At 43.4% G+C, this 14,733-nt stretch overlaps 1 protein-coding gene across 2 annotated transcripts in view; it reads right to left on the reverse strand.

Moving 5' to 3' along the window:
• DOC2A (double C2 domain alpha) overlaps nucleotides 1–14,733 on the reverse strand; it is a 31,355-nt gene continuing 16,622 nt past the window's right edge. The window contains exons 5-11 of one of the 2 annotated variants that reach the window (XM_014061882.2): nucleotides 7,539–7,648; nucleotides 7,299–7,425; nucleotides 6,438–6,497; nucleotides 4,962–5,119; nucleotides 4,403–4,484; nucleotides 4,200–4,296; nucleotides 1–2,824 (exon numbers count right to left, since the gene is read on the reverse strand). In XM_014061882.2, the coding sequence (XP_013917357.1) occupies nucleotides 2,685–2,824; nucleotides 4,200–4,296; nucleotides 4,403–4,484; nucleotides 4,962–5,119; nucleotides 6,438–6,497; nucleotides 7,299–7,425; nucleotides 7,539–7,648 (774 nt within the window). In that variant the 3' untranslated portion in view covers nucleotides 1–2,684. The remainder of the gene's footprint in view (nucleotides 2,825–4,199; nucleotides 4,297–4,402; nucleotides 4,485–4,961; nucleotides 5,120–6,437; nucleotides 6,498–7,298; nucleotides 7,426–7,538; nucleotides 7,649–14,733) is intronic. The other variant, XM_014061883.2, reaches the window with a different exon arrangement.

The raw sequence follows: 14,733 nt of genomic DNA on the forward strand, positions 1-14,733 counted from the left end.
TATATATATGCTGGTGGGAATACAGTAAGAAAAGAGTCCTCTAGTAAAAATTGTAAGGAAAAAAAAGAATAATCTTTTTTATCAGTTGAAAGAAGATAATATTTCTCAGGCCGCATGGGTGAATCAACTTTTAAGAGAAATGAAAGCGCTCACTTTACTTGGCTGTGAAACAATTGTATATAAACACAGATGGAAGACACTACCTCTCTCTCAGTGTTGATTCACATCTTACAAAGCAAACAGATTTATCACTTGAGGACTCCGTGTCTCTTGGTGAACAGCTAGGCTGTTCAGAGGAAGTGAGTGGTTTTAATTGAGGGGGTCCAAGATATTTTGGTCCCTCGGGAAGAAAACTCAAATGGTAACTCTCCCCCATTCTCCCACTCACGTAGGGATTAAAATAAGAATAAGCTAAGTGGTAATTTCCGCATTTAACGTTAATTTCTGCCTTTTAATCACCAGCTTGGTTGCCTGTAATAGACCACTTCAGGCTAAAAGGAAGGCAGAATCTGCTCTGTACAAGTGTCAGGCTCCACAACTCTAAACTTCTTCCCCAAACCAGGTTAGGACTGCCCCAAGCCTATTCTGTAAACGTATCATGGCCAACTGAGCTGTGTTTACATTCTAAATGAGGAACATCTAAAAAGGCACAATTGCAAGCAATTCCAGAGAGAGAAAAGTGGCAGATATTGAGAAAACCTGGTGGCTGCGTGGAAAAGAACATTGAAGAAATTGCTGAACATTTTAGGAAGAAAAAGAGAATTACGGAAAGGCTCTTAAGAAGAACAGCAGATAATCCAAAAATGTAAGTAAATCATAGAGATTATATAAGGGGAAGGAGAAATAAATATTAAAAATACCTGCCCAATCCGTTTGTCTGAAGAAAAGTTACAGAAAACTTCGCTTTAATTAGAATGAATCCCATTCAAGATTGATATAGAGATTGGGAACATTTCTAGCTTGATTCTGTGGGCTGGTTGAATTGCCCGCTAAGGTATATATTAAAAGGTGTTCTCTGAACTTGTTTGAGAAAAAAATGGGTGATTGTGGTGTCAGCAGAGGAGATCCATAGGGAAAAAAAAGGTGAGGGGGAACCAGTTTGCTGGAACAATATCAGGAACTCACTAAAACATAATGAAAGTGTCTCCAGGCCCCCTGAGAAGTGACACATTGAAACCAGCACGTCAAATTTGAGACTGATTCACACTAATCTTAATTATTTTTCCCAGTTTACTACCTTAATGGCACTTGGGAATTCTGTGATTGGTCCCCTATTGTGTTTTGATTGGCAAATGTGTTCAGTGTGTGTGAGCTCCAGCTGTTGGATGGATTCAGGGCTGGGAAACTTCAAAAATCTCCTGCAAACGCATAGACATGAGATATGATGCTGCCAATTCTAACCATGTTTATTAATGGCAGCACTAAAGTGATAAAATCTTTAATAAACTTGCAAGCCTTATAGAACTGAAAGTTCTAATGTTAAGTCTCCTGAGTGATACGATTAAAACTCAATGCCCTGAAACTATGAAGATGAAATTCAAAGAGACTAATGCAAATTATTTGATATAAAACAATGAAAAAGGAGATTCATGGTACAAATAAAAGTGAGAAGTATATGGTATCTATCATCGATTAAGCGTGAGGTGGCACTTTAATGGGGGTGCAAGAAAAGGTTATGTGAATTTCAAATGTGTTGGTAGACTTATACTTCAACAAAAACTGCAGTTCTTTATTCTGTGCCTATTCTAAAGTTCTATCTCCACCCTCTTTTCAGCCTTGACATTTTTGGTTTCCCCCTCCCCAACTTTCAATGTGCCCAGAATCTTTTCAGAATAGCTTGCCAACGTGAAGGAAAAAGGAGGACGCTGAACTTAAAGCAAAAGAGAAATAGAAACAATAGGATGGATGGGATGAATGAGGAGTGCTTGACACAGAAATTAAAAAATGGATGCGTAGCTTAAGCCAGCATGCATCTGAAAACAGCAACTTAATTAGAAGAACTGAGCCATATGGAAAATCAATGCAGACGCTTATTACTTTTTTTTTATGGTGCAGAAATACTACAGTTAATTGCTTCTGACATTTCTAAGTTAAGAGGAACAAGAGCCCATGTGTGTGGAAAAAAAATAAGGGAAAAAACCCCCCAATATAGGGGACTTTAAAATTACTTCATCCTTTTGACCGGTTTGTTCCTTTTGAAAGGTTAAAAAAAATATGTTTTGCAGCCAGCAAATGGTTTGTACAAAAGTAGAAGCGTTTCACGACCACTCTTAGGTTACAAGGTGAGAGAAAAGAGCCGGGGTGGTGGTGGTGTGGGGAGAGAGAGAGAGAGAAAAATCGGAAGGGCAGAGGGATTATTTTTGATTTTACCTATCTGATGCCCGCTTGGGACATGTTGCAATTCCAAAGGCTGCCCATCGGATGCCTCTTGCTCTTCTTGGCTCTCCAGCCCTTCTGCATTTGCCCCCCAACCCCCCCTCCCACGTGTGGCCTCCCATCTACAGTAAGTGCCTCCCAGAGCATAGCATAAAATGGTTTCCCCACAACAAGTAGTTTTGAAACGTGCAAACGTCCTCGTGCAAAAGAGGGGCCTCTGGGTGCTGGGCCCCTCCGGTTGGTTTTTTTTTTTTTTTGGCAGGCAGGTAAGATAGAAGGGTGTAGTTCTATGGGGATCACGGGGGGCCTCAAGGGCCAAAGGTGGAGGATTCTGGGAGCTCGTTGGTGAGGGTGTGCCAATGTTCCAGGCGGCAGTCAGAAGTCTGGAGGCATGAGAGCCAGTGTCGCCGGCACTCCCCACTGGCCCCTAATCCCAGGGTCACTCCACCTGCAACGAGACAAGAAGTTCTTGGAGTTTCTGAGCTTCTGGTTATGGAGTTGCTTTTTTCCTAGTCCTGTCACTGGGCAGGATCTCAGGGATACTGCAGTCCACCCCAACCCTGTGTAATCAATTGAAAATGCTTGTACAGAGTGGTGGAGGAGGCTATGAAGTTTGAACATCTCACCCTCAAATTCTCTTGAAAGATACTGGGTTTCCTTTAAAAAAAAACAACGTGGGTTTTTTTTTGTGAGTCTGCAAATGCAATCTCTTGGTTAATTGTTGGTTCTCCTGTTGGCTGGTGAAAGCTCCAGAAAAGAATATTTCCTAGCTCAAGCTGGAGCTGTGGAATTCTTGGTGACCTGGGAGCTGGGTTGTTTGCTTGTAGTTGTGTCATTACACAACTAGGCGACGTCATCGGATGAAGTTTTACCCAACTAGTTTGGTAAATGAAATGCTTGCAAGCAAACAGCTACGGTCAGAGAGCACCAAGGTCTCCACTGCATGGCATCCTTTCTGTGATAGTCTCCTGCCTTACTATCAGTGTAACTGTTAGGACGTCCTCTTCAGCATCTTGAGAAGAATGCTGAGAACTTTCCGAAGGAGCAAGACACTCTTGGCTATCCCAGTAGACCAATAAAGGAGAGTATCTGTAGCTCAGGTTTGAAATGAGGAGTCCTTGGTACTCTCTGAGCTTAGTTGTTTTCTTGCAGACGTTTCATTACCCAAGCTAGGTAACATCATCAGTATTACCCACCATCAGCATGATTAGGTAACATCAGTGATGTTTGCGTAATGAAACCTCTACAAGAAAACGACCAGGCTCAAGAGAGCAACAAGGACCCTTCATGCAGGGGTGGGATTCAGCCACTTAGCACCAGTTTGGGCGAACCAGTTGTTGCAAGGACCGCTGGTCCCGCCCATCCTCCTAGGAGTCTCCACCAAGTACCGGAAGTCTGAAAACAGGCCTGTTTTTGGAAGGCCTCCAGAGCCCAGGGGAGACCGTTTTTGCCCTCCTGGAGGCTCGGGAAAAATCTCTGGAGCCTGGGGAGTGAGGAAAAATGGGCCTACCAGAAGTCCAAAAACAGGCCGTTTCTGCCCTCTGGAGGGTTGCCAGAGCTGGGGGAAGCTATTTTTGCCCTCCCAGAGAATCAGGGAAAGCCCCTCGCGGTGGTTCAAGTGGCTGGGAAGGCCACGCCCACCATGGCCACGCCCACCCAGCAACCGGGCAGGGAACCTGTTGCTAACATTTTTCAATCCCACGCCTCCCTTCATGCCCTTGTAGAATTAAGGCTCAGTCTTTCAATCCAGATTAACACACTCAGCGTCTCCTAGACTACATGACCCTTCCCTGAAACTAGGTTATCTTCCTCCATCTTCTCACCAATGAAGTCATTTGATTTCCCAATATCGTAATCCCAAACGGTGATTTCCAAGGATTTATGACCAAGATCTGACTGTTCAATCTCATAGAAAAAGTCCTGCAATGAGGCAGATAAGCATTAAAAGTTAGGAATGTATAAGATCAGACCTTCCTGCCTCATTCCCCCAATTACATAGTGCCTCCCTTGGCTCCTCTTTATTTACCTCATTGAACTCTGGGTTTAGAGTTTTCTTTTTCACAGTTGTTTTATGCTTTGATTTTTTCTCTTCATCCGGCTTCAGGTAGCTGCCGGAAGAGAGAAGAAGAGGGAACAGGAGAGTGGGAGATTAAGCCCGTACATAAAGACAGTTGTCCTCCTTTTTGCCAGCCTGTGCAAGCGCTAAAGCGCCACCATCAAAACTCAACAAGAAGTCGTAAAATCCAAAGCACCGAGAGAAAATGCGAAATGACTACAGCAAATGGGACGTCTTCTGAACATTAATTCCAGGGTTATTAAAGCGAGTCTCTAAAAGCTTTCCTAAATAGGAACATTACACATGGTCTCTTGATCGACTGGAGACTAAAGAAAACAGCCTCTCTTGAGCCTAAGGCTTTCACGTCCGTAGCAGACACGGGAGAGACTAAATTGCATCTCTTCCTTCCCTCCCCAAAACTCTAGACTTCTCCCCACCCCCACCCACCCCCCAACCGTACTTAAGCATGGTTGATCTCAACCAAGGATCAGAAACCCCTCTCTTCCCTTTGTATGTGTGCATTTCTCACGTTTTTACATAAGGGTCCGAGTAGCCGCATACATCCATAGCAGCTAAGTGGGCGCAGCGGAGAATAGACACCAGTAATCCATGACGTTCGGAGATGTATGTGAGGGCGAGCAGGATGCGACCCCTTTCTTCCAGGGCCCAGCCAGCTGGGGGTTCCAACTATGCAGTGGGGGGAAAGGAAAGGCTATTGAATGCTTTTGTGTCAAATGCCCACCCTCCGGCCTTCCCAAACAAACTTTTGCAACTGGGTTCACACGTTATTATTATTATTATTTAAAAAACCATGCCTTGCTGAATAAGCCACAATGGCCTAGCTTTGCATATAAGTGCTAGGTCACAATCCATGGTTTATGAAGCACCACAAACCAAGTAAAGCATTGTATGGGTTACTGCAGGGGGTCCCACAGACACCATGACCTCCAAGGTGAGTGGAATGGCAAAACGTAAACTCTTTTATCAATAACTACATTTAATTGGTTAATGGTTCTTTTCATTTTAAAAAAATGATAATTTTGGCGGTGTCCACTGCTTGAAACATTGGCTGACCCCTGGCTTAGCTGGCTTTGTGAATTAGGCCTCAGTTAGGCCTTGGATATTTTGAGACCCAGGTGAAATGTTTAGAAGGCCTTGCATTCAGCCTTGGGCTTTTAAATTCCTTGAGCCCAGGACAGCCTTCCCCATCTTAGTGTCTTCCAGCTGCTCTGAACTACATGCCAGGGTGAGGGGTCTTGGACTAAGAGGAGGGAGACCCGGATTCCACTTCAGCTGTAGAAGCTCAGTGGGTGACCCCAAGGTACCCCAAAGCTTTATTGGAGGGGAGGGGTGAACTGGACAAGGGCATTCTGCATCCACCCCTTGAACTCCTGAATAAAAATAGGTGGGAGATACGTCTAAGGAATATTCCAGCCAGGAGAGTCAACAGTGATGCTAGCTAGGAACTGTAGTTCCCGCCACAGATGGAAGGCATCAGATTTGGAAAACTGGGCCTGGGATGGCTTCTCAACAGCAGGGCTTTCTTTTGCCAATTCCTGCTACAAAGTTAGTCTCTTTCTAACTTCTTGCTAGCCTATTGCCCTTGTCAGTGTACAGCCACCTCCAGCCCTCATCTTCACTGCATGTTGGGGGGAGAGGGCTGCTAGGAAAGAGGGTTGGGAAGGGAAATTGGGGGAAGGCCATCACATCCAGTACTCAGGTGATTGGAGGACCTGGGAGGAACTCTTGACCAATTGGCAAGCTCAGATCACTTCCGCGGATGAGCTTTTTCTTTGCCAGTTGACAAGGAGGAGGGGAAGAAACAGAGGGGGGGGGTGGCTCTGTTTGGGGTCTGGCCCAGCTCTGCTACTCAGCTGGTAGGTTCCCCCAATGGGGCAACAGCCCTTGGCAGGGAGTAGGCGGTCCATCCCTGAACCTACCCTTCTGCTGAGGAATTTCAGGCGCCGTCTTTGGGGCGGCAGTAAGATGGGAGAAAAACTCTCACCTCTCTCAGATAGCAGGAGATTCCACGCAGGGCGGCAGTCATAGAAGAAGGGGATGCCAGCTGTTGTGATAGGAGAGAATTTAGCGAGCTTTGAAACAAGGGCCCCAGCAAAGTCAAGGAGTGTAAAGGCCCCTTGGAGAAGTGTGGGAGAATGGGACAAATTGATGAAGAAATCTAATGATAGGCCCATTAGAACCGATGTTGCATTTTGTATATGAGGCTCTCGATGGTGGTGGAAAAATTAAACCTTACATTAATTTGCCCCTAAGGAAGCTGAATTCTATGAATGGCACTGAGTCTATAATGCAGATTTCCCTGCTCTGATATGGAATGATGGCTTGCAGGACAACACATCTGGATATGATGGGGACTTCATGTGGGTTGGGGTTGCTTGCCTATTTTCCTTTAGCCATTGCCAAGGGGTTGAGGAGATTTGTCTCCCAAAGAGTAAAATCCTGATTAATCATCTCTCTCACCCACCAGTTTTTTACTTTAAACCAGGCACAGCTATTCATTTATGAAATAAATTGGCTCATTGGTTGCTGTGTGTTTCTCCTTTTGTCTTTGCATTGATCTACTAGGAATATTCAATCATTCTAACTGGTGAAGAGGTAGAAATAGTTGTGAAATGCAGGTAAAAAGTAGGAGATTTGGGGTTGGGGGTGGGTGGGCAGGGGGAAATCTCTCACAAGTTCTAAAGAAAGGCAGGATCTTAAGAGGGAGGGTGGCAGGCAGCTAAAGTGACCAGCAAAGAAAATTAACTAAAAATGCCTCTGAACTTGCAAGCCTTACTAATGAATCAAATGCAGATAATCACTGAGTCATCGCGGGCTATACAACCTTCTCTGATTGAGCTCTCACCGGTTGTTGCCGTTCTAAGCACAGGTTGAAGTGCCTCTTTTGGCCAGGGCGCAGGCGTCTCAGTGGCACCCGCGTCTCCCCGATGAACTCATTGTGGGTCAGTTTATCCTCATCGCAGACAGTGATTCTGGGAGGCAGAAACAGGGAGGGAGAATGGAGAATCATGCTGAGGGAAGGGAGGGTGGCCTGTGGCCTGAGACTTGAAGCCAGATTACGGGGGGAGGGGGGGCTTTATCTCACCGCAGGGTCTTCCGAGCCATGTCCTCTGCGGTTATCCCATTGTAGATGAGGGCCTCGTTCCACACTGGATTGAGAGTGTTGTGCTGAGTGCGTGTCTTCAATTTGTTGGCCTGAACAGAAAAAGGAATGGAAAGGGAAGAACAGAACAGTTAGATTATTAGATTATAGCTTTATTGATTAGCCCATAGGCCATATCAAAGCACAAGGTTCAAAGACATATCACCAATAAAATCCTATACAAACAATTTAAAATCAGAGTTGGGTAAAATACAATAGTTATAGGATAAGATGCCATACAATTTAATACATAAATATGTAAAATAGAATAAAATGACGTAAAATTATATTTCGGAGTCACCCTTACGATCTACCCCAATCAGTCCCACATATGCAGATCTCAACCAAACCATTTTGCTTAAGTCCTGTGCTGTGTTAAAAGTTATTTTCAGGTTGGGGACACACATAAAGTAAGTTGTTTTGATATGGGGATCCCAATGGCTCATTCGTTTGGTATGTAGACCAAGATAACTGTCTCTCACCCCTTATACAAGCAACAATGAAATAGGATGTGAGCCAGATCTTCTATCTCTGCCGCTCCGCAAATACAGAGACACTCATTGTAGGGTATAGAATGGAATCTCCCACATCTGACCCATATCTGTCAAACTGTTCAAGTCTCGCTCCGATAAATGCCTCCCTGAGATGTTTTGGCAGTTGTAACTTCAAATAGCTGTCAACAGAACAGTTGAGAAGTGCTACAGCTCATCCTCGACTTACGGCCATAACTGAGCCCAAAATTTCTGTTGCTAAGTGAGACAGTTGTTAAGTGAATTCTGTCCCAGTTTATGACCTTTCTTGTCAGAGTTTTAAAGTGAATCAATACATCTGTTAAGTTAGTAACCCAGTCATTAAGTGAATCTGGCTTCTCTATTGACTTTCCTTGTCAGAAACAGTGCTGTGACCCGGGGGCTCTGCAACCGTCATACATATGAACCCAAGCATCTGCATTTTAATCACATGACCCATGGGGATGCTGCAACAGCTGTAAGTGTGAAAAACTTTTTCCAGTGCCTGTGTAACATTGAAATGGATGGTGATGTCGTGGATGGTAGTTGTACAGCAAAGCCTGAATCTTGTTCCCTGTCCTGAGTACTGGGAAACCAAAACACAAATGGATTTGCAATGTTTCTCTATCTTCATCCTGCTAAACTGTTAAGGCTCAGGTATTTCTCAACTTACAACCGTAATGGAGCTGGCCCAGAGGTGGGTTCCTACCAGTTCGCACCCAGGTAGAACCGGTTCGTCAAATCTACCGAACCGGTTAGAAGAGGTTCCACCAGTGGAACCGGAAAACAGGCCACACCTACAGAAGAGGTTCCAAATTTTTTTGAAACCCACCACCGGTCCTTGGATATGATTATTCTACACTATCATGCTCCTATTTATAAAACTCAGTGCCTCTGTGAAAGGTAAGGACGACTGCTGCGTTTGTGGTGCGATCAGAACATTGCGTGTGCTGAAGTTGTTTTAACGCAAACCAAAGATGCCTTTTAAAAAACAAGTTTACATCATATTCTTATGCATGCCAGTGCTGTGTGTGAGGTAATTTAAGGTGGTTCTGACAAGTATCGTCGGCATCTTCATATCCGGTCACACGGGCGGCAAGCCACTCCCACAAAGGAGGCCACACCCACAGAGTAGGTTCGAACAATTTTTGAAACCCACCACTGAGCTGCTCCCATCACAATCGTAAGTCATGACAGTCGAAAAAACATCACAAAATGTAATCCCATGATTGAATGATGCTGCAAATGGCTGTTAAGTGCAGTTGTGTTGCTGAGCTCCCTCATGTTGTGTCATCCTTTCAGAAATATTTCCTTACCAGATTCCTTACCAGATTGTTGACTGGCAGAGCTCCCAATGTACTAGAAAAGTTACTAAAAATTCAGGGAGAAATTCAGAAACATATCTGCCTTGAAAGTAACTCATGTTAAGGACAGCATGTTTTATCACCTGTGCTAAACATTTGAGAAGGTAAAAATAAAATAAGGTACAGATTTAATTTAGAACATTTTAAAAGTTGACTTACTCTGGAAGCCTTTTTTTTTTATAAGACTACAGGTAGTCCTCAACTTACAACCACATTTGAGCCCAAAATGTATGTTATTAAATGAGAATTTGTTAAGCTAGTTTTGCCCCATATTACGACATGCCTTGCCACAGTGTTAAGTGAATCACTGCAGTTGATAAGTTAATAAACATAATTGTTAAGTGAATCTGGCTTCCCCATTGACTTTGCTTGTCAGAAGGTCGCAAAAGGGGATCATGACCCTGGGACACTGCAACCGTCATAAATATGAACCAGTTGCCAAGCATTGACTTTTGATCACAGGATCATGGGGGATTCTTCAACGGTCGTAAGTGTGAAAAACAGTCATGTCACATTTTTCAGTACCGTTGCAACTTTGAATGGTCACTAAACGAACTGTTGTAAGTCGAGGACTACCTGTATTAGATAAAGAAATGGGGCGGGTGGGGGGGAGAATGAACTTTCTGGCTATACGTATTGACAGCTGCAAGAATTTTATACACCCAGAAATGGAAAGAAGTGTTAACTCCCTCAATAGAGGAATGGATTGAAAAGTTGATGGAACAGGCGGAGATGGCGAAGTTGACTGTGCTAATTAGGGATAAGAATGTAAATAGTTTTGTGGTTACTTGGAAACCGTTTTTGGACTTTCTGTGTTAAAGAGGAAAATGAAATAAAATGTTGGCTTTGGAGTTTTGACAATCAAGTGGGGTTATTGCTATAGAAATGGCTAGTAGTTACTATTTGGTAGAGCTAAAAGGTTGATATTATAACTTATTATGCATCTTGTTGTACCAAAAGAAGTCACAAGTCACTGCTTTTCGTTTCTTTTTTCATTTCTTTCCCCGCTCCCTTCCTCTATCGCCTCTCTCCCTTCCCTTTCCCCTTTCCCTCCATTGTCTTTAGTTCTAAAAAGTAAATATTTCCCTGTCCATTCATGTCCGACTCTTGGGCCCAGTTCTCATCTCTCTTTCTCAGCCAAGGGAGCCAGCGTTGTCTGAAAACATTTTCCGTGGTCATGTGGCCAGTGTGACCATACTCCAGATGCACACAGAATGCTGTTAAACCTCTCACCAAAGAGGTACCTATTAATCTACCCACATTTGCATGCTTTCGAACTGCTATGGGAGCGGGAGCTGGGCAAGGAATGGACACTCACTCTGCTGCATTAAATATATTATGATTATATTTTTAAATATAGAAGAGCCGAGGTGGCGCAGTGGTTAAATGCAGCACTGCAGGCTACTTCAGCTGACTGCAGTTCTGCAGTTCGGCTGTTCAAATCTCACTGGCTCAGGGTTGACTCAGCCTTCCATCCTTCTGAGGTGGGTAAAATGAGGACCCAGATTGTTGTTGGGGGCAATATGCTGACTCTGTAAACTGCTTAGAGAGGGCTGAAAGCCCTATGAAGCGGTATATAAGTCTAACTGTTATTGCTATTGCTAAATAAAAATATATTTATAAAAAAGAAAGTTCATGTTGAACTGTATAGCACAGTCCAACATCAGCACAGGAAAGGTCTTACGACATTTTGCATTATGCAACAAAATGCTGTATGATCATTTTTATGCCATAAAGTATTTTATAAGATTTGCCAAATTTCTATTCCATGGGAGGCATGGGTTCTGGATTTTTGGACACATTTAGTAAGTTAGCCCATTTGAGATACCTTGGTTTAACAATTGTTGTCTTTCACACAGTTAAAGGTTACGAGAATCAAAGTTTCAGTAGTATATACATAATAGAAGGTTTCTGGCTTAGTGTGTTAGTGTGTAAACCTGGTCTATTTTTCCTTGTACAACCATAGTTCTAAACCAGAGGTAGGAAACAATGACTAGTGTATGACTTGTACAGTACGCTTTAATTCCCAGAATTGGCTGGCCCAGGAATTCTGGGAGTTGAAGTCCACAAGTCAAAAGGGCTACCGTTCCCCACCCCTGCTCTAAACGATTTGGATCCTGTTACTGGGGAATCAGATGTCTGCAGAATCTGCTGTTTTCATTCAAATGACCAAAGTAACCTTGTAGTGCAAACTCTGCACCTACACGCATGCAATGGTGGGTTGCAAATCCCGTTCCAATCGGTACGGTTGGAACGGGACCAGCGGCATCCTCATGGCACGCATGAGTCTTAGCGCCTCCATGAAACTCCGTGACGCTCCAGCTGCTCCGCAGAGCATTGTGCAGGTGCTGTATGTGCCATGCGCCTGCGCGGAAGCGCAGAAGCCTTTAAACACCGGTAAGGAGCTCGGGCATGCGGGTGGGTCCCCTGGAGTACCGTACCGGAACAGTATCCGGTGCTCCAGGCTGGCTCCAGTATGCCCGTACCGGGGCGTACCTCCTGCAACCCACCATTGCGCATGCCACATCAGGACTCCTTTTTGTGCTGTGTTGCTAAAATGCCACATTTGTTGTTTTCTTTTCTTGCTCCCTCTGTGCACATGATATTGTTAGGTGCAAAGAATCAGGAGCATAGGTTAAGTTTCAGTTAGGCTGATTTATTGCTCAAGTCTATTCACAAGAATCTAATCAATTAAAGGTCAGCACTAAATTGGTGCTAGATAGGGGGCTAAACTTGCATCATTTGTGGACATATAAAGATTCTGGAGTGAGTGCTCTCTTGACTCCACCCACAGGCTCTGCCTCTTGTTCTCATATAGCTAGTAGGGATTCATAACTTCTGAATCTCTTTCCCTTCCCCAATCAATTACATATTGCTCCTTCTGTCCTTGGCCTGAGTAAAACAGCTGAACCCAGATGTAGAAGCTCCTGAGAGGAAGCTCTAGTTTTGATCTCTCTCTGGGGGAAACAGAGAGCTGGTCTAGGTATTTCTGATCTTCTTTGTTTGGATAACACTAGCTTTGGAATATACATCTTGTGTGTTCTTTTCTCTCTCTTATTGGCCAAATGAAATTAGCACTTTTCCATAAAATCAAAATCACAATGCAATAAGTGCTAATTTCATTTGGCCAATAAGAGAGAGAAAAGAACACACAAGATGTCTATCCCAAAGCTGATGTTACCCTCACAAAGAAGATCAGAAATACCTAGACCAGCTCTCTGTTTCCCCCAGCTTGGCTAATAATTGCTTCAAGATAAGTGGGTGGATTTAGACTGGGAAAACAACACAGGCAAAAACTTATAGCACCTGCTCCTCCCAGCTGCTTCCTACCATCCTGGCTGCTAATTTTTGAGCGCACATAAATAATCATAAATATTAATTTGGAAGATCTGGTCACATATTCCCTTGTCACATACTTTTTGGCCCTGAGATAATGTAATTTCGGCAATCAGAGGTTTTTTTATTCCAAACATCCAATTACAGCTGGTTTAAAAGCCTCTTATTATCTAATAAGTTATGCAAAATTTGTGTGCCTTAAACTTCAGCATCAGAGGGAATTCCCGGGAGGCTGCTGTGGAGAACATGCGGGGGATGAGCTTTTTCTCCACAAGGAGATGATCCTAAGTGCTCTCCACACTCACAGTCCAAGAACAGTTTGAAGAAAAGACATTTTTCGTAATCTATGAATAGATTGCAATAGCAATAACACTTAGACTTATATACTGCTTTACAGTGCTTTACAGCCTTCTTTAAGCAGTTTACAGAGTCAGTGTACTGCTCCCAACAGTCCGGGTCCTCATTTTACCCACCTTGGAAGGATGGAAGCCTGCTTGAGCCTGCTGAGATTTGAAATGCCAAATTGCAGACAGCCGTCAGCCAGCAGAAGTAGCCTGCAGTACTGCATTCTAACCAATGCGCCACCACGGCTCTTAAATTAATTGCTGTTGTTGTTAGTTGCGAAGTCGTGTCCAACCCATCACGACCCCATGGACCACGTTCCTCCAGACCTTCCTGTCCTCTACCATCGTCTGGAGTCCATTTAAGCTCACACTGACTGCTTCAGTGACTCCATCCAACCACCTCGTTCTCTTTTGCACTCCATCTTGCCCAGCATTAGGCTCTTCTCGAGTGACTCCTTCCTTCTCATTAAGTGGCCAAAGTACTTGAGTTTCATCTTCAGGATCTGGCCTTCTAAGGCGCACTCAGGGTTGTGAACTGGGTATTGTACCAGTAGGATCCCACTCGTGAACTGCAGTGATTCACTTAAACCACTGAGGCAAGAAAGGTCATAAAATGGGCAAAACTCACTTAACAACTATCTTGCTTAGCAAAAGAAATTTTGGGCTCAGTTGTGGTCATAGGTTGAGGATTACCTGTGCCTCAGAAAGCAGCTGACCAGCTTAAAGAGAGATGGTCTGCAGCTTTCTTCCTGCAGGGCCTTGTTATCATCCCTCAGGCTCCAGAGAACAGCCTTTTAGATACGAACTTAACAATTGCAGTGATTCTCTTAATTGTGACAAGAAAATGGGGCAAAACTCGATTAACAAATGTCTTGCTTAGCAACAGAAATTTTGGGGTCAATTGTGGTTGTAAGTTGAGGACTATCAGTGCACTAGGAATAAACTGAGAATTTTTGGTGCCAAAATGCACCCCAAAAATTGAATTTTACTTATCCATGGATGGAGTGTATCTGTGAGACTACTTTATATTTTTACATATACTTTTTAAAAGTACCTGTATCTCCTATATTTAAAGTATACTTCCGCATTCCATATATAGTACAGGACAAAAGTATGCATATATCCTGTATATAGGGTCATTTTTCTTGAGATAGGAAGCTATATAAATTTGATTAATACATACATTTTCTTAATGTTGATATTTTGTATATTTATATGCTTGTTTTTATTGACATTTTTACAAATTTAATAATTGTACACTGCCCAGAGTCACATTTGGTGAGATGGGCAGCTATATAAATTTGATAAATAAATATATATGTTCACGGATAAGCCCATCCACAGATAAGATGACCCTTGAAATTTTAATCAAAATACTCTGAGAAGTGGATAATCTGTGGATTATCCATGGATAAGCCAATACATATAAACATTTTGAACATCAGTTTATCCACAGGTGGCACATTTTTCCTGGTGTTTTGGTTAAAAATGGAAGGATTAGCTTATCTGCAGATAGGCTTATCAACAGGTAATATACATGGCAAATTATATCGCTCATTCAGAATGTTTAACGTGCGAGATAAGG

The sequence above is a fragment of the Thamnophis sirtalis genome, unplaced genomic scaffold, assembly GCF_051295495.1.
Source record: "Thamnophis sirtalis isolate CommonGarterSnake01/CBP01778 unplaced genomic scaffold, rThaSir2_p1.2 scaffold_4, whole genome shotgun sequence".
Taxonomy (NCBI): domain Eukaryota; kingdom Metazoa; phylum Chordata; class Lepidosauria; order Squamata; family Natricidae; genus Thamnophis; species Thamnophis sirtalis.